Source organism: Salvelinus namaycush, chromosome 16, assembly GCF_016432855.1.
Source record: "Salvelinus namaycush isolate Seneca chromosome 16, SaNama_1.0, whole genome shotgun sequence".
NCBI classification, from domain to species: domain Eukaryota; kingdom Metazoa; phylum Chordata; class Actinopteri; order Salmoniformes; family Salmonidae; genus Salvelinus; species Salvelinus namaycush.
In genome coordinates this window covers 13,955,011-13,982,743 of record NC_052322.1, presented here as the reverse complement: position 1 = coordinate 13,982,743, position 27,733 = coordinate 13,955,011, and the positions used below count along the sequence as shown (strand labels likewise).

Genomic DNA, 27,733 nt, shown 5'->3' with positions numbered 1-27,733 from the left:
ATCAGCTTCTTGATATGCCACACCTGTCAGGTGGATGGATTATCTTGGTAAAGGAGAAATGCTCACTAACAGGGACGTAGACAAATTAGTGCACAACATTTAAGAAAAACAATCTTTTTGTGCATAAGGAACATTTCTGGGATCTTTTATTTCAGCCCATGAAATATGGGACCAACACTTTACATGTTGCGTTTATATTTTTGTTCAGTGTATATTGTGACTTTTCTGCCTAATATGGTTGATTTCATCCTGTACAGGTGGTCGGGTGACGACAAGCGAGTCGTCTGCTACTCTCCCACAATCTCCCAAAAGCAACAACATGTTGCCATGAAAACAAACTCATAACTAGATTCTTTTAACTTAAAAATGTGGACATGAAACCACATTATGAATATGAGTTTTCAGGACGTAGCTAGTCTTTTGGCAAAAAGAAATTAAAAGATGTACAAAATATTACAAACTAAATTCCTGTCACTGTACAATAGTAATAATTACTGCCTCAGAGCACAAAGTAGATCAGAACAGGGAGGTTGGTGGGGATAATAATGGTAGTGTTGTAGTGTGGTGGCCCATAAGAGTGGGTGAAGGAGAGGAGGTTGGGATAACCAGGTGAGGAAAGCCATAGTGAAGAAGGGAGAAAGAAGAGAGGAGGGGCAGAGGGGAGATTCTCAGTAGTTTTGGCTAATAAGGTGAGGTAGGCCTTGTCACAACTTGGGAGAGTGGCTTTAAAACTGGCAGGATTTAGTCTCAGTCCTTTCCGTGTTATTTTCCATGAGCCCTGGTCAAAAAGTAGTGCACTAGATAGGGAATAGGGCGCCATTTGATATACAGCCTATGCCTATCGTTGTGCGTCTCCAGCGAGCTACATGGCTCTGCCGTCCGTCCGTCCCACTCTTCTCCTACATCTTGATGTCCTCCTCGACACTGAGCTGAGAGAGGGTCTTCTTGATGCGTAGAGCGGTGAGGCGGGCCGCTCCGTTAGAGTACCAGCACTCCCTCATGATCTTACCCATCACACGCAGAGACTGGAGGATGAGAGGGGGAGGTTAGTCGGTCAACACACAATCAACCAACCTTTCCACTAGTCCCACAGGGTGAAAAGTAAATGTCAAATGAATTGCCTTATGTGAATAAAGAATGAAGTATAATAAAAAAAACTTTTTTTTTGTTTACACCATATTTACATTTAAAATGCAGTCAATCACTAATAACTTAGAAAACAAATGCAATGTTTCTGCCTAGCAAGTCTGAGGTTTCTTTGTGCGTATTTGTTCTCATTACCTCATAGCTCTGCCACCAGTTGGGCACGTTAGGCCTCAGCCTCTGGTCACACACCACCTTCCTCATCTCATCTATGGAGGGGTCAGAGGGCACCAGGTCAAAGTAGGGCAGCTGGTATTCCTCGTGGATACCTGGGGGGGCAGAACAGAGGGAGAGCCTGGTCAGTCACATGCTCACATCTAAGAAGATTGCTATTTCATAGTAATGTTAATGTGGTTCTTGACAAGTGAAAGTGTGTTTCAATTCAACTACATTGCAGTCAGACTGCACAGAATCACTCATTTACAAATCCCCATGTATCCTAAGTAACTACTCGTGTGGCCAAAATGAGCTGAAGCTCTTCCCCAGGCATTGTGACATCGGACCCTCTGCAAGGTACCAGTCCGTGTCTTACTTCCAGTGTTGCAGCGGCGTGCTATCTCCCAGTACACCAGCCCCAGGGCGTAGATATCAGCACACTTAAACGAGTCAAAGTGTTTCATGTTGATGGTCTCTTCCAGGACCTCTGGAGCCATATACCTGGGAGACGGAGACACAAACAGGTTTCCACTAAAGGAAAGGATGTTTTGTGTACCAGTATATCACTGAGATACGGTATCAAATCTGCCAAATTCAGGAGATGAATTGAACGAAAATATTCCATGATTGAAAAGTGTCTCATCTATATATTTTTTACAATGTTCTTGTCCTGAATTGAATGAATAGACTGCATAAAATAGACATGGCAGCTAGTCGGGTCAGTACCTCTTGGTGCCAACACGCTGGTTAGGGGCGATGTCTATAGTATCAGTGATGGACTCATGGCGTACCGCCAACCCCAGGTCAGCGATGGCACACATGCCATTCTTCTTCACCAAAATGTTCTTAGACTTCAGATCCCGGTGGGCGATGCCAGGCTTACCTAGAGGGGAGGAAACACTGAGTTGGAAGACTGGAATGGAAGGAGCACAGGAGCACAGGACAATATTTAAACCAGGTTAACATTTGAACCAGGTCATCGACTGTCAGCACGGTCTATTCGTTAAACGTTTGTAATGTATACTAGCTGTAAAGTCTTTTGTCTGCAATGTCTTTTTAGTTGTGTGTCGGACCCCAGGAAGATTAGCTGTCGTCATGGAATCAGCTAATGGGGATCCTATAAAAATTCTAAAATCTATAGGCAGGGCAATGAGTGCTAACAATGAAGATTGTAGGAATAGAGGTGTAACGTGTAAAGTGATGGTAGCAAAAGTTAACTGGCTAACTTGGTGATTCTGCTTTGTTGTATAACACCCTGGCTAATTAGGAATGTGTGTTAACACATACAGTGCATTTGGAAAGTATTCAGACCCCTTCACTTTCTCCGCATTTTGTTACAGCCTTATTCTAAAATTGATTAAATAGCCCCCTCCCCCGCCCATCAATCGACACACAATATCCGACAAAGTAAAACGATTTTTAGAAATGTTTTCAAAAACTTAAATATCACATTTACATAAGTATTCAGACCCTTTACTCGGTACTTTGTTGAAGCACCTTTGGCAGCGATTACAGCCTCAGGTCTTCTCGGGTAGGATGCTACAAGCTTGGCACACCTGTATTTGGGGAGTTTCTCCCATTCTTTGCAGATCTTCTCAAGCTCTGTCAGGTTGGATGGGGAGCGTCGCTGCACAGCTATTTTCAGGTCTCTACAGAGATGTTAGATCGGGCTCTGGCTGGGCCACAAGGATATTCAGAGACTTGTCCCGAAGCCAATCCTGTGTTGTCTTGGCTGTGTGCTTAGGGTCGTTGTCCTGTTGGAAGGTTAACATTCTCCCCCATCTGAGGTCCTGAGCAGGTTTTCATCAAGGATCTCTGTACTTTGCGCCGTTCATCTTTCCCTCGAAACATCCCCATAGCATGATGCTGCCACCACCATGCTTCAACGTAGGGATGGTAATGGCCAGGTGATGAGCAGTGCCTGGTTCCTTTCTGACGTGACGCTTGACATTTAGGCCAAAGAGTTTAATCTTGGTTTCATTAGACCAGAGAATCTTGTTTCTCATGGTCTGAGAGTCTTTAGGCAATCTCCAAGCGGGCTGTCATGTGCCTTTTACTGAAGAGTGGCTTTTGTCTGGCCACTCTACCATTAAGGCCTGATTGGTGGAGTGCTGCAGATGGTTGTCATTCTGGAAGGTTCTCCCATCTCCACAGAGGAACTCTGGAGCTCTGTCAGAGTGACCATCGGGTTCTTGGTCAACTCCCTGATCAAGGCCCTTCTCACCCGATTGCTCAGTTTGGCCGGGCGGCCAGCTCTAGGAAGAGTCTTGGTGGTTCCAAACTTCTTCCATTTAAGAATGATGGAGGCCACTGTGTTCTTGGGGACCTTCAATACTGCAGGAATGTTTTGGTACTCTTCCCCAGATCTGTGCCTCGACAATTCTGTCTCGGAGATCTACGGACAATTCCTTCAACCTCACGGCTTGGTTTTTGCTCTGACATGCACTGTCAACTGTGGGACCTTATCTAGACAGGTGTGTGCCTTTCCAAGTCATGTCCAATCAATTTAATTTACCACAGGTGGAATCCAATCAAGTTGTAGAAACATCAAGGATGATCAACGGAAACAGGATGCACCTGAGCTGAATTTCGAGTCTCATAGCAAAGGGTCTGAATACTTATGTAAATAAGATTTCAGGTTTCTCTTTAATAAATTAGCAAACATTTCTAAAAACCTGTTTTCGTTTTGTCATTATAGGGTATTGTGTGTAGATTGATGAGGGTAAAAAAAACATTTAATCAATTTTAGAATAAGGCTGTAATGTAACAAAATGTGGAAATAGTGAAGGGGGTCTGAATACTTTCCGAATGCACGGTATGGTCCTTATTCATCTCGCCGCTGTGCTTACCCTGCGTGCCCAGGATCTCCATATGCAGGTGAGCCAGGCCGCTGGCGGCAGACAGGGCCAGTTTGATCATGCCCTCTATAGTCACAGAATAGTAGTTCAGGTAGTCAAACAGAGAACCGTACTCGTGGTAGTCTGAGACCAGCCACAACTGCGTCCATGTGCCGTTATCTGAGAGAGAGAAAGAGGGAACGCGAGAGAGATGCACAGAAAGATGGAGGATAATTCTACTGTCAATAAAAATAAACTGTTGAGTCAACAAAGGCCCGTTGATGAAATTCACCTACATAACACCAGGGATATCTTCACTTAACATGAATGTCTGTGTTGTAAGTGGTGTGTGTGTGTGTGTACACGGTTCTCTGTGTGGTGCTGTAGTAGAACAGCGACGGAACGCTCACCTTTATTGTCGGCGGCGATGAATCCCAGGATGTTCTCGTGTCGCAGCATGATGGTCTGGTAGATCTCAGCCTCTCTGAACCACGAGCGCTCCTCTCTGGACGAGAAGATCTTCACCGCCACGTCTCCCCCGCGCCACTTCCCCCGCCACACCTCCCCGAAGCGGCCCTTCCCTATGATGTCCTGCAGAACGATGGTTCTGGCCACCGTACGCTGCACGAACAGGGGCAGGCCTGCAGGAGGAAGCAGAAAGGACCACTGATACCATTGGGCTTTCACCTAAACACTAACTTGTACTAAACTTGTATGTGTACACATATGCATCTATTGTGTTACATACAGACGTGGCTAAAGAGTATTCTAAACATTGAATGAATCCCCAGTGTAACAGGACCTCTGTTCGCAGGCGAGGGTAGAGTTCAGGGCGGTTCTGTGTATAGAACCTTTACTTCCAGCAGCGTAGGCTCAGTCTACTCACCAGAACCAGACCCGGAGGTGGACATGTCGTAGATGAGATCCTGCAGGGTCTTGTCCTTGGCCAGGTAGAGGTGTTCACAGGAGGGGTCCTCCACCTCCAGCCGCTGTCTGTGGCTGTACGAGAGAAGATCAGCTGTCAGAAACTAAAATTGTATCTTCTCAACCCGCCCCCCCCCAAATACACACAGCCCTGCCGTCCCATTTGTAGGGAGTACTCAGATGGTACTACCTGGGACCAGAGACTCACCTGTAGGTCCTCTGGTGATGCTGGAAGAGGAATAACCCCACCAGCAGCAGCATGCACAGCAGGAAGACTGGCCCTGCGATCACAGCCACCAGCTCCACCGGCCCCCAGGGGCCTCCAGAGCCCACCCAGCCCAGCTCCCCTGGTTTCACCGGGACTGGAGCGAGGGAGAAATTGAGAGCAGGGTGTTAGCAGTGGTATTACCATCTTTCCCAGTCAAATAAAACAAAGGGTGCATCTCAACAGTCCAAAGTGGCTTCCTCCATCTCCTCTCACTTATGTGCACTGATATGAAAACATTGCAGGGGTAGACGCAGAATGGTTGCTATAAGGGGGTCGCCTTCACCAGCCCTGTTCTTTCAAATCTGTGCAGATTTTTAAAAAATGACAGGAGACAAGGAAGCTTTTCTGATGCGATGCACACACACAAAACGCAGCCGGTGTGACTTCGGCTTTACTCACGCGAGGGAACCTTGAGGTCGACGCGGTTGCAGTAGTCAGTGTAGCAGCAGTGTGTGTTGAGCAGTCCCTCAGCACTAAGACAGTAGAAAGGTTGGCCAGGGGGCACAAGGCTGTCTCTGGCGATACAGATCCTTACATGCTGCTCATGCCCCTGGATGAAGGAGGTGGAGGCCATGCACGCCCCGTCAGTCTCACACTCATAACCAGACTTCACACAGTTGGTGCAGTTACATCGCAGGGCTGGGGAAAAAGAGAGGGAGGCACGAGGTTAGAATGACTACTAGTTAGGCATCAGGACTATCATACTATTGGCGCTTGAATCAGAGACAGAGATAACAGGCATGGGGTGGAATGAGTTGGAGAGAACGTCCCAGAACAGAATGCGATGAAGAACAGTTGTTGATGGCCTATGCTCCTTGATGAGCAATACGATATTAGTCCAGTCTGTAAGAACACTTGAGTCACTGCAGTACTCACATTTGTCCAGCAGAGGGCATTCTAAACCAACAATACAAGCTTCAAAGTACATTCCATCTACCGGACTAGCCAGGATAGAGTCCCATTCAGAAGAGACTCAACAATACAGCCAGTGGAGTGCGGTGCATGCAGACTGGTTTAGCAGCAGACAGAGACCCGGACGGAAACCAGTTTCTCTAAAGCAGAGGAAGCCAAATACTCCATGGAGAGGAGACTGTCCTGGGATGCTGGGACAGACGCACCGAAACCCAACAGTCAAATCCCCAATGCAGCATTCTGCTACTCAAAGAAAGCAAGAGAACACATTTTTATTTAACTAGGCAAGTCAGTTACGAACAAATTCTTATTTAGAATGACAGCGTACCCTTGCCAAACCCTCCCCTAACCTGGACGACGCTGGACCAATTGTGCGCCGCCCTATGGGACTCCCGATCACGGCCGGTTGTGATACAGCCCGGGATTGAACCCGGGTCTGTAGTGACACCACTAGCACTGCGATGCAGTGCCTTAGACTGCTGCGCCACTCAGTCCCCAAAACACTGTCAGGATCATAGCTTTGATTTAAAGCCTGCAGCACAGAGTTTGATAGGGGCCTGTTTTAACAAGTCTACAATAGCTGGGCCACTCAAAACGAATCACTCTGGCTTCAGAGGAAATTGAAAGCAAGACTAGAATAAAATGGCAACAAATTCAAACAGAGGGGGACAGAGTGAATTCAGGTCTGCTGCCACCTAAAAGATACTAAAGGACCAAGCTTTGTCAGACCTCAACACCCTCTGGATTAAAAATAAAATAAAAAGGGATTTACTCTGAGCTTTCTGCGAGGAGCCCTCTCCCCCCGCCCGGTTAGTTTATTTGCTTAAACAGAAAAGAGTAACAGTAAAAAAAAAAAAAAATTGTTTTAAATGACAGTATGTGCAGGAGGGGTAAAAAAGCCCAAAATGGCTTTTCGAGTAATACCCCCACCCCTCAATGGTCATAAATCACACCGATTAAGCAGTGTGGACAAACAATAAAATCAAAACGCAAAAGAGATAAAGGAATAGAAAATCTAAACAGAAAGTCAAGCTACTGGGGGTGTATAACTGATGGACAATAGGTGCCTCTAACAATTTTTTAAAACAAATGACAAGGATAGCTTAGCAAAATCAGACAGGAATGCGTTCCAGATCATGGGGCTTTTATAGGTAATTCGGAATTGAGAATTAGCCGTTCTTGAAAATGGGCGGCGTAGCCGCAGTTATGGAATTCCTGAGGATAATAAGTGATTTAACGTACCATAAACACATTGAGCAACTTAAATTTGATAAATATTCAGGAGTCCTCTTTCTTTTTAAGAGGTGCTGAACGGTCTGAGGTATGGTCAGATGATATTCTTCATACAGAGCCCATATAATGTTACAGTAACTGATGAATGGGACGATCATCGTGTAATAGAGAGCACAGCACTTCTGTTCAGGAGATATCTTAATCTTGCCCAGTTATCCTCATATTTTTGGTGATCTTAGAGGTTATTGTTTCCATGACAATTCATCATCAAATCAGAACACCAAGAAAGCGTACAGGCATGATCTACAGGTATATCAATATGGACCCCTATTCTATTTTCTTTGGACCAAATAATAACAGTCAGTGACAATGTTCATTTTAAACCACTGAGAAATTAGATATGTTGATGAACTGAGGTAAATTAAATCTGTGAGAGTAAAACACAAATATACTAAACAAAAATATAAAACTAGTTAAGTGTTTGTCCTGTTTCATGAGCTGAAATAAAAAAGATCCCAGAAATGTTCCATACGCGCAAAAAAAACATTTCTCTAAAATGTTGTGCCCAAATTTGATTATATCCCTGTAAGTGAGCATTTCTCCTTTGACAAGATATGCCACACCTGTCAGGTGGATGGATTATCAAGAAGCTGAATAAAACAGCATGGTCATTACACAGGTGCACCTTGTGCTGGGGACAATAGAAGGCCACTAAAATGTGCAGTGTTTTGACAACACAATGCCACAGATGTCTCAAGATTTGAAGGAGAGCGCAATTGACATGCTGACTGCAGGAATGTCCACCAGACCTGTTGCCAGAGAATTGAATGTTCAACCATAAGCCTCCTCCATCATTTTAGAACATTTGTCAGTATGTCCAACCGGCCTCACAACCGCAGACCACGTGTAACCACTCCAGCCCAGGACCTCCACATTTGGCTTCTTCACCTGCGTGATAGTCTGCGTGACAGCCCCCCAGACAGCTGATGAAACTGGAGTATTTGTCTTTATTAAAGCCCTTGTGGGGAAAAACTCATTCTGATTGGCTGGGCCTGGGAGGGCATAGGCCAATCAGGATGAGTTTTTTCCCACAAGGGCTTTATTTCAGACAAATACTCCGCAGTTTCACATTTTTATTGAAAGTATTATGATCAACAGTATCAAATGCTTTTGAGAATAAACAAAAACACCTAATCTATGATCTTCGCAATCATTTGCTGTATGTATTTCACTAATGAAGTAAGTGACAGCCATGTAGGTAGGGTGAGATTTCTGAAACCATACTGAAGTTCATATAACTGACTTTCCTTGTTAAGATATTAGATTCATCCGTTATATGCAAGCTTTGACATTTTTTAGACGGCCGGCATTTGTGAAGTTTCCTGGATCATCAACAATGAGCACTAGTCTCTCAGTCTCACTGGTAAGCCAAGACAGACTTAGCACAAGCTTTAACCTTCCTCTGTAGGTTCATCTCTGGAGTCTCTTGCAAAAATATCCATCCTCAATCAGAATTACAACGGTTTGAAACACCACTTTCTTCCTGAGCTACTCCTGCTGCTGTAGTTTCACCACTCTCCTTAGGATCCAAATATTGTCGGGTTAGTAACACTTTCCCACCCCCTCAGTCTTACTCAACCCACTTCCCTTAAGTTTACTCATCCCCCCCCCCCCCCCACACACACACACACCTATTGCACCATCATAATGTGTGACTGACATGCAAGTGGCCACCCAACAAGTCCTGGGAGCCACTCCCACAGTTGAACTGCTGTGTGTAATGTGCGCCTGCGTGTTTGCATGTACAGTGCATTCTGGGAAGTATTCAGACCCCTCGACTTTTTCCTTATTGTAAAATGGATGAAATATATTTTCCCTCAACGACAAAGCAAAAAAAAAAAAGGATTAGAAATTTTAGCAAATGTATAAAAATAAAAAATGCCTTATTTCAAATCAAATTTGATTTGTCACATGCGCTGAACACAACAGGTGTAGACCTTACAGTGAAATGCTTACTTACAAACCCTTAAACAATGCAGTTAAGAAAATACCTAAAAAAAGAGATAAGAATAACAAATAATTAAAAAGCAACAGTAAATAACAATAGCGGGGCTATATACAGGGGGTACCGGTACAAAGTCAATGTGTGGGGGCACCGGTGTCAAGGTAATTGAGGTAATATGTACATTAGTAAAGTGACTATACATAGATAATAAACAGAGTAGCAGCAGCGTAGAAGAGGGAGGGGGGGACAATGCAAATAGTCTGGGTAGCCATTTGATTAGCTGTTCAGGAGTCTAATGGCTTGGGGGGTAGAAGCTATTTAGAAGCCTCTTGGACCTAGACTTGACGCTCCGTTACCACTTGACATGCAGTAGCAGAGAGAACAGTCTGACTAAAGTGGCTGGAGTCTGACAATTTTTAGGGCCTTCCTCTGACACTGCCTGGTATAGAGGTCCTGGATGGCAGGAAGCTTGGCCCCGGTGATGTACTGGGCCGTACACTCTACCCACTGTAGTGCCTTGCGGTCGGAGGCCGAGCAGTTGCCATACCAGGCAGTGATGCAACCCGTCAGGATGCTCTCGATAGTGCAGCAGTAGAACCTTTTGAGGATCTGAGGACCCATGCCAAATCTTTTCAATCTCCTGAGGGGGAATAGGTTTTGTCGTGCCCTCTTCACGACTGTCTTGGTGTGATTGGACCATGTTAGTTTGTTGGTGATGTGGACACCAAGGATCTTGAAGCTCTCAACCTGCTCCACTGCAGCCCCGTCGATGAGAATGGGGGTGTGCTCGGTCCTCCTTTTTCTGTAGTCGAAACATCTTTGTCTTGATCACGTTGATGGAGAGGTTGTCCTTGCACCACATGGTGAGATCTTTGACCTCCTCCCTATAGGCTGTCTCATCGTTGTCGGTGATCAGGCCTACCACTGTTGTCATCGGCAAACTTAATGGTGTTGGAGTCGTGCCTGGCCATGCAGTCATGAGTGAACAGGGACTACAGGAGGGGCCCCCGTGTTGAGGATCAGTGTGGCGGATGGGTTGTTACCTACTCTTACCACCTGGGGGCAGCCCTTCAGGAAGTCCAGGATCTAGTTGCAGACGAAGGTGTTTAGTCCCAGGGTCCTTATCTTAGTGATGAGCTTTGTGGGCACTAAGGTATTGAATGCTGAGCTGTAGTCAATGAATAGCATTCTCACATAGGTGTTCCTTTTGTCCAGGTGTGAAAGGGCAGTGTGGAGTGCAATAGAGATGGCATCATCTGTGGAGTTGTTGGGGCGGTATGCAAATTGAAATTATCTGGGATAATGGTGTTGATGTGAGCCATGACCAGCCTTTCAAAGCACTTCATGGCTACAGACGTGAGTGCTATGGGTTGGTAGTCATTTAGGCAGGTTACTTTAGTGTTTTTGGGCACAGGGACTATGGTAGTCTTCTTGAAACATGTTGGTATTACAGACTCAGACAGGGAGAGGTTGAAAATGTCAGTGAAGACACTTGCCAGTTGGTCGGCACATGCTCGGAGTACACGTCCTGGTAATCCGCCTGGCCCTGCGACCTTGTGAAAATTGACCTGTTTAAAAGGTCTTACTCACGTTGGCTGCGGAGAGCATGATCACACAGTCGTCCGGAACAGCTGATGCCCTCATGCATGTTCAGTGTTACTTGCCTCAAAGCGAGCATAGAAGTTATTTAGCTTTTCTGGTAGGCTTGTGTCACCGGGCAGCTCTCGGCTGTGCTTCCTTTTGTAGTCTGTAATGGTTTGCAAGCCCTGCCATAGCCGACGAGTCGATCTTAGTCCTGTATTGACGCTTTTCCTGTTTGATGGTTCGTGGGAGGGCATAGCGGGATTTCTTATAAGCTTCCGGGTTAGAGTCCAGCTCCGTGAAAGCAGCAGCTCTACCCGTTCGCTCTGTGTGACTGTTGCATGTAATCTATGGCTTCTGGTTGGGGTATGTACGTACAGTCACTGAGGACGACGTCGATTCCATTATTGATGAAGCCAGTGACTGATGTGTACTCAATGCCATCGGAAGAATCCCGGAATATATTCCAGTCTGTGCTAGCAAAACAGTCTTGTAGTTTAGCATCTGCTTCATCTGACCACTTTTTCATAAACCGAGTCACTGATGCTTCCTGCTTAAATTTTTGCTTGTAAGCAGGAGGATAGAATTATGGTCAGATTTGCTAAATGGAGGGCAAGGGAAAGCTTTGTACACATCTCTGTGTGTGGAGTTAAGGTGGCCTGAGTTTTATTTGCCCCTCTGGTTGCACATTTAACATGCTGATAGAAATCAGGTAAAACTGATTTAAAAGTTTCCCTGCATTGAAGTCCCAGGCCACTAGGAGCGCCACCTAGATGAGTGTTTTCCTGTTTGCTTATAGCGGAATACAGCTCATCGAGTCCGGTTTTCATGCCAGCATCAGTCTGTGGTGGTATGTAGACAGCTACAACAACAACAAAAAAAGAGATGGAAACTCTGCAGATAGTGTGGTCTACAGCTTATCATGAGATACTCTACATCATGCGAGCAAAACATTGAGACGTCCTTAGATATCATGTACCCGCTGTTTACTAATATACATAGCCTCTGGTAAGACATGGAGCGACGGCCTGCCGTTCTATCCTGCCGATAGCGTATAACCCACCAGCTGTATGTTATTAATGTCGTCGTTCAGTCACGACTCGGTGAAACATAAGATAATTACAGTTAACGTTCCGTTGGTAGGATATACGTGCTTTCAGTTTGTCCCATTTAATTTTCCAGCGATTGAACGTCGGCTAACAGTACGGATGGCAAAGGCAGACTAGCCACCCGTCACCTGATCCTCACAAGGAACCCCGATCTCTTTCCGCGAAATCTTTCTCCAGCGAATGACGGGGATGAGGGCCCGTTTGAAGTATATCCTTCCCGTCCGACTCATTAAAGAAAAATTCTTCGTCCAATTCGAGGTGAGTAATGACTGTTCTGATGTCCAGAAGCTCTTTTCGGTCATAAGAGATGGTAGCAGCGACATTATGTACAAAATAAGTTACAATGAGAAAAACTTTGTCATTATGGGGTAGTGTGTAGATTGAGGGGGGGGGAAACAAATTAATCAATTTTAGAATAAGGCTGTAACGTAACAAAAAAAGTAGTCAAGGGGTCTGAATACTTTCCGAATGCACTGTATGTGTGTGTGTTGTTGGAACAGCGTTTTTCGAGCAAAGCGGAAGTGGAATGAGTCGTAGTCTTGCCATTTCATGTCAGCAGCAGCGTGTGCAGTTTCTTGTAATTCAGTCATTCTCGTCAGCAACAGCATGTGGACTGCTCTTGGAGCCAGGGACAGACGGGGGAAGTGCCAGTAACTCCTAGTGGAGCGTGTCCAAGTTCACTGCAGTTCACACGCAATCACAGACACGGAATTTCCTGCAGATTACACAGAGATGAAGCAACAGGCTTTGATAGAGAGAGAAAAACAACACAGTGCCACATCCTATTCTGGAGCATAGTTTAGCTAAATAGTTTAAATAAGGCAGGGAGAAGGACCCAGGACGAGACTACTGCCAAGTTTTTAAATCAAATCTTGTACATTCCCCCTCAAGCAGACACCATGACCGCCATCAAGGAACTTCACTGGACTCTATGTAAACCATATATCCCGAGGCTGCAAATCTGAGAACAAGGCTACCTAAATTCTAGCAGCATATTGATTGTAGTACTCGCGGGTGGTGGTGGGGGGGGGGGTAATAAACTCAATCACTGCTACTCTAACTTCTGCAATGCATACAAAGCCCTTCCTTCGGCAAATCCGACCACAACGCCATCTTGCTCTTACCGTCTTATAGGCAGAAACTCAAACAGGATGTACCAGTGACTAGAACCGTTCAACGCTGGTCTGACGAATCGGAATCAACGCTTCAAGATTGTTTTGATCACGCGGACTGGGATTTGTTCCGGTCAGCCTCAGAGAACACCATCGATCTATACGCTGACTGAGTGAGTTTATAAGGAAGTGCATTGGAGATGGTGTACCCACTGACTATTAAAACCTACCCTAACCAGAAACCGTGGTTTATAGCCCAATGTGATGACTGTCCCATACACAGACAAACAGTTTACAGAAGATTAAGACATCGGGGAAAATATCCATTCGAAAGAGGGGACAAGCCTTTAACTAAGGGAGGGAGAAAATATGGGTTGCTATGCTACAGACTCCCTAGCCTTATGACTGGCCAACAGGAATGAGTAGAGATACTGTATCTTCAACAGATGGTATTTTTATCTCAAAAAACTCCCTAGTCCTTGCCGATGACAAGCATACCCATAACATGACGCAACCACCACCATGCTGGAAAATATGAAAAGTCGTCCTCAGTGATGCATTGTGTTTGGGTCAAATCCAACACATTGAATATCCCTTTGAGCATGGTGAATACAATGTCTGCTCATTATTACCTTTGAGGCATTGGAAAACCTCCCTAGTCTTTGTGGTTGAATGGATGTTTGAAATTCACTGCTCGACTTGGGGACCTTACAGAATTGTGTGTGGGGTACAGAGATGAGGTAGTCATAAAAAATATATATACATGTTAAACAATATTATTGCACACAGAGTGAGTCTATGCAACTTATTATTTGGCTTAAAGCAAAAATGTTTACTCGTTAACATATTTAGGTTTGCCATAAGGGGTTGAAAACATGACATTTCAGCTTTACATTTTTTATTAATTTGTAAAAATACAATTCCACTTTGACATTATGGGGTAGGCAGTGGCAGAATTTCAATTGGATCCATTTTAAATTCAGGCTGTAACAAAATGTGGAAAAAGGGGTGAATGCTTTGTCCAGTTGTGAGCTCTCCAAATCGGTTTTATTTGATTGTCACCGTCTCAGGATATCGGCCAGGTGAACCCATTTTGCAGATGATCATAAAATGGCATGCATCACCAAGTCATTGTACAACTGAAGCCGAGAATAGCTAAACTCACCTTGTTTGCATATTGTTGAGCTAGCCTCGTGTTACCAATTTAAAATGATAGATAACGTACATACGATCTAAACATGTGCCAGTTTCAAAAAATTTTCCTTAGAGGAAATTGCTTAGTGCAAATCCAAACATTTGTATTCTAGGTACAGTACATGAAAATAAGGAGCTGAAAATGTAGGCTAATTAAACATTTAAAGAATGAAAACAATGGTGCGTGGGGAGCGTTGTAATTCTACCTCGTTTATTTGCTGAGAATTACTTTAGAATGCAGAGACAAAATCAGAAGGTCAATGGCATGGAGGTGGAGTGTGCAATTTATCTTATAGAACCTGAGCCATTAGCTAGAATATATGACAATTATAATGTTAAAAGATACCATAATCCAATGTGTAGCATATTACATGCGAAATGTACAATGTGTGTGTGTGTGTCTTCACATCCTTCGGTGGGAAAAGGACAGTTTAATTTAGTCAACACAAATGGTGCCTTTGATCAAAGTTTTAAGTTCAGGTTGATGGAGGTTCATAGCTAGCGTCACATGCAAATATTGTTGTGCAAATTTCAAATCAGCAACATTGCTAACCAAACATTAAAGGATAATGTGCACTTGCATTAAAGATAACTACAACCAAAAATCTCTTGTATTTTTTTCCCAGGCCTCAAAAGTAGTCTTGGTTTAAGCATTGTTGTGGACTTAGAACATTCAATTTTGTTTTTAAAAATTGTGCTTTTGAGTAAAAAAAATTAATACAATTAAAACCAAGGAAAAACAAAAAGGAGAAAAGGGAATTTGGGGTAAAACTAAACGGAATCAGGTAAAAAAAAAACTAAACATATTTTATATGGCCCTACATATAGTAGACAACCCATCAGTGTGTGCCTAATATATAAACACAAGATTTCTAAATGTGTCAGAAGAAACAGAGAAGAGAACTCAGAACATTTTTGCTCATGATTTAATTCCTTTCAAAAGTTTTCAAACAGAACTGACTCTTTTCAGAGAGTAGGCTTCCCAGGGGAGGGACAGTCAGCTACACTGTGGGGGGTTGAGCTGGGTGGTGTGAACTCTGCACATAATTGGTGTCCTTACACTGGTCCTTTGTGCTGAGATTACAGGGAAACGAGGAGGGATTGGACTGGCCCTGTGCTAAACAAAGAGCAGGGAAGCATGGAGAGGAGGTGGAGGAGTGCTCCACTCACCAGACCTTGTGCTCTGGGGATAGAATAGATCAAATACTTTGATGAAGGACTTTGACAAAACATGGTTAAATTTTTTATTATAAATGTCTGCAAACTTTCAGTGTCCTATGAGGAATTGCTGAAAATCTAATCTTCTGTGTGCAGAGACAGGGGACAGGCAGAGGGGAAGAGCACAGATAGGAAGGGAGGAGACAGTAAAGGGGGGTTTATGTAGCCCCCCCCAGCTGTGAGGGGTCTGCAGCTAGCTAGAGTAACCAGCTGTGACATTCAATCATTAAAACCCAGTCTAGACTGAATACAGGTTGGATGGAGCCGTTTAACAGCAAAGTGTTAAGACCCTATCATTCCAAATGGCAGGAAGGGGCAGACATAGGCTACATCCCAATAGCACCATATTCCCTATAAATTGCACCCCTTTTGACCAGTCCCCAAAAGGGCTCTGGTAAAAACTGTTGCACTTCATAGGGAACAGGGTATCCTTTGGGACACAAACACAGTGAAGGGAGGGATGAATAAAACAGTTTTTGCCATAACCAGTGCTTGCTTCATTTGGACTGAGCTCAGGACAGACCTGGGTTAAAAATACTATTAGAAGTCATTCCAAATACTTAAACTGGGCTTGGTTGAGCTTGCCTAGTGCAATGGACCAATAGAAGTCGAAAAACTGCAAACCCCACCCATTTGGCACTCCAGGCAAGCGGAAGCAAATGCTAAAAGTATTTGAAAGATTTGAAAGTGTTAGAACCCAGGTCTGGTTCAGGAGAGCTTTGTGGGAGACGGACTCCAAAAGCACAGAAATGGGTTTAAGACAAACGTTGTTGCAGTGACTGTTGTGTGCCAGTCAGACGCTGACACTCACAGTGCTTGTGTTCATGTGCATATGGTGAATCAGTCAGTTACAACAGTACACCTCAAGAATGAGTATGATGTCAGTGGAAAACATTTAGCCTAAGCCTGTTTGGCATGGGACAAAACTGTTACACAGCAGCAAAGAATTCTGGGGGCTAAACAGCACAGCACAGAGCAGACAGACTGCGTGTGAGCACCATTACCCAAACTGCACTAGCTGAAATTAGATACAGTTAGCTACCAGACAGAGGGCTGATCAAGACAAGCAGACGCCACCAGACACACACACACACACACACTTCAGCCTTTATCAATACTGGGAGGAAGGAGGAAAGTCATTACATTGGTCTTCAGCATCACAGGGTCAGATTACATCCAATTCTAAACAGCATAGCCCACTAGTACCTGCCTAACCCTCTGCATGCCTGTCTACATGAGTATAAGTGCAGATACACTATTCAAGGCGTTGTTCTCTGAAATGTGTACTGATTGGAGACTAAACGGCAGTGCAGTGGAAGGTGGGTATCATGTTCAGCTCCTCCATAGGAGTCCACTGCACTGTGACACACAGACACTGCAGTAACACATAACATAATGCTAATGACCACCGAATCATATTTCTGAATTTGTATTTAAGTGATCATGTCCACAGGTCAGTGAGAGGCCAGACAGTCTGTGGCTGCGATTAGGCCTCTCAGCCTCCAGGGCTCTCTGGCCTGGAGGTCATTAGAGGCGCCCGGGTCGTTAAGCTACACTCACCCCTAGTGGACCCAGGCTAGAGCCTTCACCACAAAACACACAGAACCAAAAGATGAGGTTATTAGCCTGGTGATTAAGGGAGGAAAGCTACTCTCACTCAGCCCTCAGTGGGCCCAACGCGGACTAATAGACCCACAACAGAACACACACGTAAAAAACATAATTCAACTACCTCATATGCACATAGATGAATGTATAGGAAGCACCAGACCATATCTTAAGTCACACACCACACGTTAAACACAGACACGACGTAAAAGCAGAAAAACTGTCCTATCTGCAAATCTATCCTGAACCCAGTGACTCCCAGGCAGCTCGGTTCCTGTACATTCCCTTGGCTCTGATCTGGTAGACAGGCATGCACATGTTGGAATCTGACTATGTGCTCCCTTTCATTTCCATAACATCATTAGGACATGAAACAGCTTTCACACAGCGCACACACACACAGCAGCACCCAAATGGCTAGTTCAGCAGCACGCCAAATCCTATTCCGTTTACAGTTCAGCCAAGGAAAAAGGGATTTCTTATTGGCTGTACTAAATGAATGTTCTCTGATTACATGAGGCAAGGAGAGATAATGACAGCAGTGGTCCGGTCTTGTTTCCAGTGGTTACAAGAGGTGCATAATACTAGCAGGAAATAGAGCCCATTAAACCACAACGCTTCGTTCTGCAACAAGGAAAAGGGTTCGTACAGACAGTGGCAAGTCAAATTCAAGGCCTTTCAAATACTTTAAGGCACTAATATTTATTTTCAAGGACCATCAGTTTGTAATAGTTAAATTTATGCAATTGTTTCTAGTCGCCGCCAGATATCGCCACAATCTCATGAAAAATGTTTTAACTTCGTATTCATCACTACCTTACAAGTCCTACTCAATAATACACGTTTCACTACATACATGAGTGTTAGTGCTGTTGATTTTGTAATTTGAGTAGTGATGAGCAGAATTGTGGGATATGCCTTATGGTGAACATACATTTCCTTTTCGCATTAACACACAATTCCAGCTTAGTGACCGTTTTTAAATTGGACGTCTACTACTTAATAGCTACGAAAAAGCGCCTTGCTTCCGACTGGCAGCTTTAGAGTCGCCGGTCGGGAGAAGGGCGCTGTGTGAGGAAAAGGGCACATGAACGTCCACCAGAATGGCAGGAGCATGGTTGCTGCTTGATAAACCGGAATATCGCAGGCGCTCCGTGAATGATGCGATTGTTAAAAAAGCTCTGGCCTCCCGAGTGGCACAGCGGTCTAAGGCACTGCAGTGCTTGAGGCATCACTACAGATCCCGATTCGAACCCAGGCTGTGTGGCACCCGGCCGCGACAGTGAGACCCATGAGGCGACGCACAATTGGCGACGCACAATTGGCCCAGCGTTGTCCGGGTTAGGGAGGAGTTGGCCGGCCTGGATGTCCTTGGCCAATCGCACTCTAGCGACTCCTGTGGTGGGCCGGGCGCATGCACGCTGACACAGTCGCCAGTGGTACGTACGGTGTTTCCTCCAAAACATTGGTGCGGCTGGCTTCCGGGTTCACACCAATGCTCTCGACATTCGCCTCTCCCGAGTCTGTACAGGAGTTGCAGCGATAGAACAAAACGAACTACCAATTGGATATATCGAAATAGGGGTTGGCGGTTGTTGCAGAGAAAGTGAATAATTATTCACTATGTACACATTTCAGAGAACAACGCCTTGAATAGTGTATCTGCACTGCATCCTGCACTGTCGCCTTTCCCCTTTCATGTGGCTCTTCAGGGCCGATTCACCCATGCTCACAATGCCAAAGCCTGACACATTTTTGCACCTTACACGGTGTGGGTTGGTTGGTTCCAGTGTTTCATGAGCTGAAATAAAAGATCCCAGAAATGTTCCATACGCACAAATGGCAGGTTTGAATCTACATTTACCCGTCATTTTAGCTACCGATGTGACGTTTGCCGACACCTAATCAGTCAGTTCTGTACCTGCCTGGCAGTGTGGGTGGCAACCACAGCACGAAACACGAGAAGAAAAAAAAACAATTTCAGATTTCCAGTACTTGAATTTCAAGTACTTTAAGCACCTCAAGCGAACCCTGAAACAGAAGCCGGACTAGCTGTGTACCCCTATAAGTTACTGGCACAGTGGGCAGCAGGACGCATACAGTGCCTTCAGAAAGAATTCATACCCCTTGACATAATCAAATCGTATTTGTCACACACACCGAATACAACAGGTGTAGACCTCAGTGAAACGATTACTTACAAGCCCTTAACACTTTTCTTAAAAGGCATTGTTGGTTAAGCAAAAAAAATATTAAAAGTAACAAATAATTAAAGAGCAGCAGTAAAATAACAATAGCGAGGCTATATACACAGGGGGTACCGGTACAGAGTCACCGGTTAGACGAGGTAATATGTACATGTAGGTAGAGTTAAAGTGCTCGTCGTGTTATAGCCCGAATTAAAAATATATATTTTTCCCTCGTCTCACACAATACCCCATAATGACAAAGTGAAAACTTGTTTAGAAAATTTAGCTATAGTAAACAAAAATAAGATGGAACATTTTAAAGATTTTACTGAGTTACAGTTTATAAGGAAATCAGTAAATTGAAATTAATTAATTAATCTACAGATTTCACATGACTGGGCAGGCCCACCAACTTAGATTTTCCCCACAAAAGTGTTTTATTACAGACAAATACACCCCAGTTTCATCAGCTGTCCTGGTGGCTGGTCTCAGATGATCCCGCAGGTGAAGAAGCTGGATGTGGAGGTCCTCGGCTGGCGTGGTTCCACATGGTCTGCGGTTGTGAGGCCGGTTGGACGTACGGCCAAATTATCTAAAATGACCGACGCGACTTATGGTAGAGAAATGAACATTCAATTCTCTGGCAACAGCTCTGGTGGACATTCCTGCAGTCAGCATGCCAATTGCATGCTCCTTCATAACTTGAGACATCTGTGGCATTGTGTTGTGTGACAAAACGGCACATTTTAGGAGTCGACTTATTGTCCGCAGCACAAGGCGCACCTATGCAATGACCATGCTGTTTAACTTCTAGTTCCTCCCAAACCCGGATCCGGGAGCACCCCCGTCAGTAAAAAAGCTGACTAGCATAGCGTCACAAGTAAATACTAGCATCTAAATATCATTAAGTCCAAGACACCAGATGAAAGATACACATCTTGTGAATCCAGCCATCATTTCTGATTTTTAAAATGTTTTACAGGGAAGACACAATATGTAAATCTATTAGCTAACCACGTTAGCAAAAGACACCACTTTTCTTACTCCACCATTTTTTTACTGCATCAGTAGCTATCACAAATTCGACCAAATAAAGATATAAATAGCCACTAACCAAGAAACAACTTCATCAGATGACAGTCTGATAACATATTTATTGTATAGCATATGTTTTGTTAGAAAAATGTGCATATTTCAGGTATAAATCATAGTTTACCATTGCAGCCACCATCACAACTCTCACCAAAGCAACTAGAATAAATACACGAGACCATCGTGTATTACCTAATTACTCATCATAAAACATTTCTTAAAAATACACAGCGTACAGCAAATGAAAGACACAGATCTTGTGAATCCAGCCAATATTTCAGATTTTCTAAGTGTTTTACAGCGAAAACACAATATAGCGTTATTAGCTTACCACAATAGCAAACATCACAACAGCATTGATTCAAGCCAAAAATAGCGATAACGTATAAACCACCAAAATATATAAATTTTTTCACTAACCTTCTCAGAATTCTTCAGATGACAGTCCTATAACATCATATTACACAATGCATATAGAGTTTGTTCGAAAATGTGCATATTTAGCGGCACAAATCGTGGTTATACAATGTGATTAGTGGCCAAAACTTCAAGCAATCTGTCCGGCGCCATCTTGGAGAGGCACCTGATCTAATCGAAAACTATTCATAAACTTGACTAAAAAATACAGATTGGACAGCAAATGAAAGATAAATTAGTTCTTAATGCAATCGCTGTGTTATATTTTAAAAATTAACGTTACTGCGCAATACAGCGTGCGCTAAAGCGAGACCGCACCGAAATTCATGGCGGAATTATTATTTGACATTTGTCAACATAAATACGAATTAACAGCATAAAGACTGCTTACTATTTGCTGAGCTTCCATCAGAATCTTGGGCAAGGTGTCCTTTCTCCAGAACAATCGTCTTTTGGTTGAAAGATGTCCTCTTCTCCTGTCGAAATAGCAGCTAACGATAGCCACCCACTGGAGAGGTGTCCAACTCGTGAAAGCGCGTGACAAAGAAATCCCAGAAAATCGCAATAAACTGATATAAACTGCTATAAGTCGGTTTAAATTAACTACCTTATGATGTCTTTAACAACTATAACGAATAAAAACATGACCGGAGATATAGAACTGCTAAAACGAAAGCTTTGCAGGACGCCATTATGATGTCCCTCTTGCGCCAGGCGCCCCGTTGAAAAGAACGGTACTTCCGTTCCACGGTCTTATATAGGGCCCCAGATGGTGCAATCCACTCCATTCAAATTCTCACCGCTTACTGACATCTAGAGGAAGGCGTATGCAGTGCATGTAGCCCAGTAGCTTACATGGGGACTTATAAACTGACCTCAGAACAGGGACCTCAATTTCAGAAATCTCACTTCCTGACAGGAAATGTGCTGCAGAATGAGTTCTGTTTCACTCAGAGAAATAATTCAAACGGTTTTAGAAACTAGAGTGTTTTCTATCCAATAGTAATAATAATATGCATATTGTACGAGCAAGAATTGAGTACGAGGCAGTTTAATTTGGGAACGTAATTATTACAAAGTCGAAATGGCGCCCCCCTATTGACAAAAGGTTAATCAGCTTTTTGATATGTCACACCTGTCAGGTGGATTATCTTGGCAAAGGAGAAATCCATTGGAAACCCCATTTGACTTTGTTCCATTCCATGCATTATAATGAGCCCGTCCTCCTATAGCTAATCCCACCAGCCTCCACTGATGCATTGTCAACTGTGGGACCTTGTGTCTTTCTAAATCATGTCCAAACACCCACAGGTGGACTCCAATCAAATTGTAGTGACATCAAGGATGATCAAAGGAAATCGGATGCACCTGAGCTCAATTTAAAGTGGCACAGCAAAGGGGTGTGAATACCTATGTAAATGAGGTATGTCTGCATTTTATTTTCAGTCAATTTGCAAAAGATAACTTTGGCATTATGGGGTATCGTGTGTAGATGGGTGTGGAAAACATCTATTTAATCCATTTTGAATTCAGGTTGTAACACAATGTGGAATAAGTCAAGGGGTATGAATACTTAAGGGAACTGTAAGTGAGACGACATAACATTAAGATAAGTCTGCGATGGGTCAGTCAGGTCCACTATAGGCTAAAGTATGTGAAGGGTGGGGGGGGGGGGGGGGGGGGGTAGAGAGATTGAGAGACACAGGAGACGAGAGAGAGGAAGCAAACGAAAGAGTGTAAGAGGGGAAAGAGAGAGGGACCAGAGAGAAAGCAGGAGATGCGCCCTGCCTCACGGCAGTGTATCTGTGGCTCAGACAGTGCATATATCACATTGCACATCCATTTTATTCTGGCACCTAGTTAAGTCACAAAGGCATGTCAGCTTCATAACGACGAGGCTAATGATTGGTCAGCTCCAATGTCATCAACGGGAAACTAAACTGGCAACCTGTAAGCCATGGCAACCCTGTGAGTAAAGACGTACTGTCACAGACCAGATAACCCACCAGTAGTAGTCCTAGACCAGGGGTATTCGACTCTTACCCTACCAGGTTTGGAGCCTGCTGGCTTTCTGTCCAACTTGATAAGTAAATGCACACACACCTGGTGTTCCAGGTCTAAAGCAGTCCTGATTAGAGGGGAGCTGGCGTCAGGGTCCAAAGTTAAGCGGAGGTCGGCGGCCAACTTTTTACTAGGTGGCTAGCGCTACCTTTGCGTTTGTCAGGTTTTAGTTTCAGCTTTGTTACAGCATAATCCATTTTGTGGTATGAAAGTCTGGCTCCAGGCTGAGCAGCGTCGGCCCCTCTTCACACAGCAGCCCAGCTGGACACAACCTGAAACCCTGAGCCAGAGAAATCTCCACTCTCACTGGTACTAGAGAACTTACTAGTCCTTCAGCGCTACATTTGACTACCCCAGTCAAAACGGTCAACTCGGGTGCATCCCAGTCTGTCCCAGTCATATGTTCCCATAAAGTCACCTTTAAAAACAAGACCAGTTCTGGAGTTTGGTTTAGTGGTGAGACCAGGGTTCAATCCCTGAGCCCGTCCATTTAACCCTCCACTTATCTAACCCTCCCGCCATCTCACTTCAACACGGTAAAAACATTGTTTTTACCTATAAGATGTGAATAGTGATGGAAAAAGGTGACAAATCAATGTGGATCATGTCCTTATCTGAACCCGGCCGGATGAGGGAGGAATGTAGCTCTGATTCTTGGAAGAGGAATGAGTCACTTAACTAATGGGTGGCAGCAGACTTGAGGTTATTGACATTGGCAGATAGGGTTAACTTTCCCAGTCATTGTTTTCAGTTTCTGTGAGTGGCAAGTTGCAACAGGGGAAATGTCTTTACATGTAGAGTAGAGCACAGAGAGAGAAATTACTGGGAGCTGGCCAGACACTCCCGTCACTATTCCATTTAAATGCCCCAAGTGGAATAATGTGCAATGATTTTCAATCTAAAGAATGAAACACCAGCTTCTTCCAGCAGTTTAATTGAACATACTTTTACCCTTTCAAAAAGCTAAGTACAAATAACCCAATACACAGGCACAAACAGGTCTAGCTAGTAGCTACAGACTAGGTACACCATATGCCAAATTCCAATCCAAATGTATTAATTTATCATAATATGCCATTTAGCAGACTTTCATCCAACGCGACTTGTGTATGGGTGATCCAGGGAAACAAACACTATCCTGGCACCTTGCCCTACCAACTGAGCTACAGAGGACCACCATTTTGGATCTGGTCAACAGCTGCTCTGAGAAGACAGTGGGGGGGGTGGCCCCATAGCAGGAGTCTGAAAAGACACCCATTCGCCACATTTCCTTCACAAAGAACCCAGACTTCAACTTTGACTTCTGTCTGGGTCGGCTGAATGGACGAGAAGGGTGCACTTGCGGCCAGCAACTCAGGGCGTTCCTGCATGGAACCCCTCTTTATACTTCTGTTGGTCAATTTTTATGTTGCGGGAAGCAGGGGTGCTCCAGTACAGTAGGTGGAATTAATGCACAATAACGTTGGATGCCTGCTGACGATAAACCCCACAGAAGAAGGGGCGGGGGCGACAACGGTAGCTAGCTAGCCATACACTGGTAGACAGCGTCCTTCACCTCTGCCTATTGGGCACTGTTTTCCCACAGTTCTGTTAATGATGGCGAGGGCAAGTAGGAGCGAAGGACACCGTGTGCTAGCTTAGCCCGGCAAGGATGACACTGTGTGCTAGCTAACTATCAAACTAGCTAGTACAGTGTCGGCCTAGACAGTGTCCTTCGCCTCTGCCTTTCGGGCACGGTTTTCTCCGGTATACAGCAGGAGGGGGTCGACACAGTATGTCGCCAACTAGCAAGCTAGACAGTGTCCTTCGCCCCGCCGGTGAGGGCAAAGTGTTCAACAGGCGGGAGCGAAGGGCACGGTCCTCCGGTGTCGCTCACGCTAGCTAGCAAGGAGTGCCAACATGCAGGAACGCCCCGAACTGAGGGCGTCAGTTGCATACTTAGAATGGATGGCTGTTGTCACACCCTTGCCTGCTTCCACTTGGATAGTGCGCGGTGGTCTTTTTACTACTCCTGTAACAGAGACACTTATGCGGAGACCTTATACACTGTATTTATTCCTTGCGTCGCGATTTCTATTTTCTTTTACTCTGCATTGTTTGAAAAGGACCCGTAAGTAAGCATTTCACTGTTATGCTTTGTAAACCACGGGTGTAGACTATGACAAATTCATTTATTAGCTTCGCAATGCGTTTACTTGTTTTTAAAAAAGTACCACATCTGGATTTAAGTCTGAATTTTTTCTATCCAGTTCTCTTGGTTGAAGGATATTGGCTAGCTAAATTACTTCGGTTTTGATAACTAATAGATGCAGAAAAATCACAAAGATCTTAAAAGGTCTGTAAATGTGGTCTTTCACTTTGTGTATCATTAGCTCTTCCACGGAAGACAAACAGCTAAAGTTACTCTAATCTCCACTTGATTGTTTTATAAACACTAAAGCATAACACAGCCACACACAGATAACTAATATCAACAGAAATGTGTGGCCTCCTTCCAGAGGGGTAGACTACAAAGCAGGATCAATGAGTTAGCCAGTAAAAAATTATAAATAAATAACTATTGATTTTCTGGTTCATTAGGAACGTTTTGGGTTGTTGGGTCAATTAGACCAGGTTTTCCCAAACTCGGTCCTGGGGCCTCCCTTGGGTGCACGTTTTGGTTTTTGCCCTAACACTAATGTTACACAGCTGATACAAATAACCAATTCATCATCAAGCTTTGATTATTTGAAAAAGCTGTGTAGTTCTAGGGCAAAAAACAAAAACGTGTATCCAGGGGAGGCCGCAGGACCGAGTTTGGGAAACCCTGAATCAGACCATGCCCATTTCAAGATTTCCCCCAAAAAACAAGTATTTATTTCAGAATATGTAGGCAAGTTAGCTGGCTAACTCATTGATCCTGCTCTGTAGTATACCCACCTGGACACACAAATAAAGCGATATTGAAATTCACAAGCTATCAACAAAACACTAACGTTACATTGCTGGCCCTTTGTGCACACCTGGATAGCAAATTAGCTAGCCAGCTAACGTTAGCTCGCGCCAGACGCAAAGATGTTTTGTTCGACACGTTAAATCACATTTCCTATTTAGTTAACGTAAAATGAGCATGTGAGCTGCCGGATGACAAACACACGGGCCGTATACCTCCGGCCGTGTTATTCAAAGAGTTTAGCAAGCAGCGCTAGCTACAATGTGTCAAATGTGATTTGTTAGCTAGCTAGCCGTGGTTTACAAATCCCAGACAGGCAACGCCATGATGATCGACAGGCGATGCCAGCTAGGCAAGCCACCCTCCTGTTAAACAAACAAAAAACACAAAGTCAAAATCAAAAGATGGCACATGTAGCTATTTCACTTACCATCACCGATGGCTAACCCAGACAGGGCCAGTAACGTGAGAACAATTCGTTTTAAAGCCATTCCTTCAGCATTCCCATCGCATTCGGAGTGTGGTATTGTCAACACCACGGCCAGACCTAAACATAACCACAAACCATATAGCGGCTGCCAGCCAGCCTGTTGAAGTGCTACAGGCGGCGTAATTAAAGGGCGGTGCGTCGATTTTAAAGGGGAGGGCTTTCTGTGGTTTAGCCGAAGACCCGTTTCAGACCCTTTGTTTGACTCTAGCCGATTGAGTTGTCTGTGCTGCAGATTACGTTTCATATTCGGACTGCATTGATGTTAGGCATTGCTTTTTAAATAATTTCTATAGCCTACAATGTATTAATTCGGGCAGATAAATTACCTGACTGGACTATTTGTCATAGAATGTGGGTCTATCAGGGCACTTACATTTACATTTCTATTTTGGGCAAAGACCTATTAGAGTATTCAGTGAAAATTGATTTATTCTAAGTGAGATTTACCTCCACTCACTCTCCTAAAAGACGTGGTCAGGTCCATCCAGGATGCATTTGGCAAACTGCTATATATAGCTCTATCTCTCTCTGCTGTTATCACCTGGCCCTTTGCTTGTACTCTGCTCTCTGCTCTGTCCTGAAGTCTAATAGTGTCTGCTTACCGGTAGTCTCTTTAGACAGCGGCCTTATATCAATTATTGAGCTGTCCCAATTTATCTGCTTATTTCTTCAGTGCACGCACACACACTGTCTGCTGGTTGAATCCTCCTATCAAAGCCAGACAAGCGATTAGGAATTGTCCCACAGCGGCTGGATAGGAATACACCGAGTAGGGACAGAGAAGAAGACGGAGAGGGGCTCAGCACTCTCTCTCTCTGTCCCTCTCGCTCTCTCTTCTACCCCCCCCAGTCTCTGATACTTAAACAACCCCCTTCTACAGTGTTAAAAATAACCAGCTCTTCATGGCCAGATTGACTGGGGCATGGAGGGAGTATTATCTCTCTGGAGTTTGGTCAACACCAGCCAGACAGATACAGTAACTGAGGCATTGACATTGTGGATGAAGGGACAGACCGACTGGAGTCAATTTCTGTCCACACTTACACACAGTGTTATAAGCTCATGTTGATTGGCAGGAATAGACACTGATTCACTTTGAAAACCTTTGTAGAAACGAATAGAGAGCCTCCAGACATGGTGAAAACACATGGTGGCCGAATTAGACCCGTCTCTTTCACACCTCATCAACACCACATTTGGGCAGTTTTGTAACTGTCAAAAAAGAAAATAGCTGGGAGAGAAATATCTCTCT

The 27,733-nt window shown here is 44.3% G+C and overlaps 1 protein-coding gene across 1 annotated transcript; it reads right to left on the bottom strand.

Moving 5' to 3' along the window:
* Positions 1-26,581, bottom strand: LOC120061019 (activin receptor type-1B-like). Its single transcript, XM_039010505.1, has 10 exons — positions 26,422-26,581; positions 5,728-5,967; positions 5,269-5,422; positions 5,023-5,135; positions 4,547-4,777; positions 4,149-4,316; positions 2,026-2,182; positions 1,676-1,800; positions 1,282-1,412; positions 1-1,025 (listed from the first exon to the last, which is right to left on the bottom strand). The coding sequence occupies exons 1-10, from the start codon at positions 26,480-26,482 to the stop codon at positions 900-902; spliced, it is 1,506 nt and encodes a 501-aa protein (XP_038866433.1). The 5' UTR covers positions 26,483-26,581; the 3' UTR covers positions 1-899.
* Between the last annotated feature and the right edge of the window lie 1,152 nt (positions 26,582-27,733).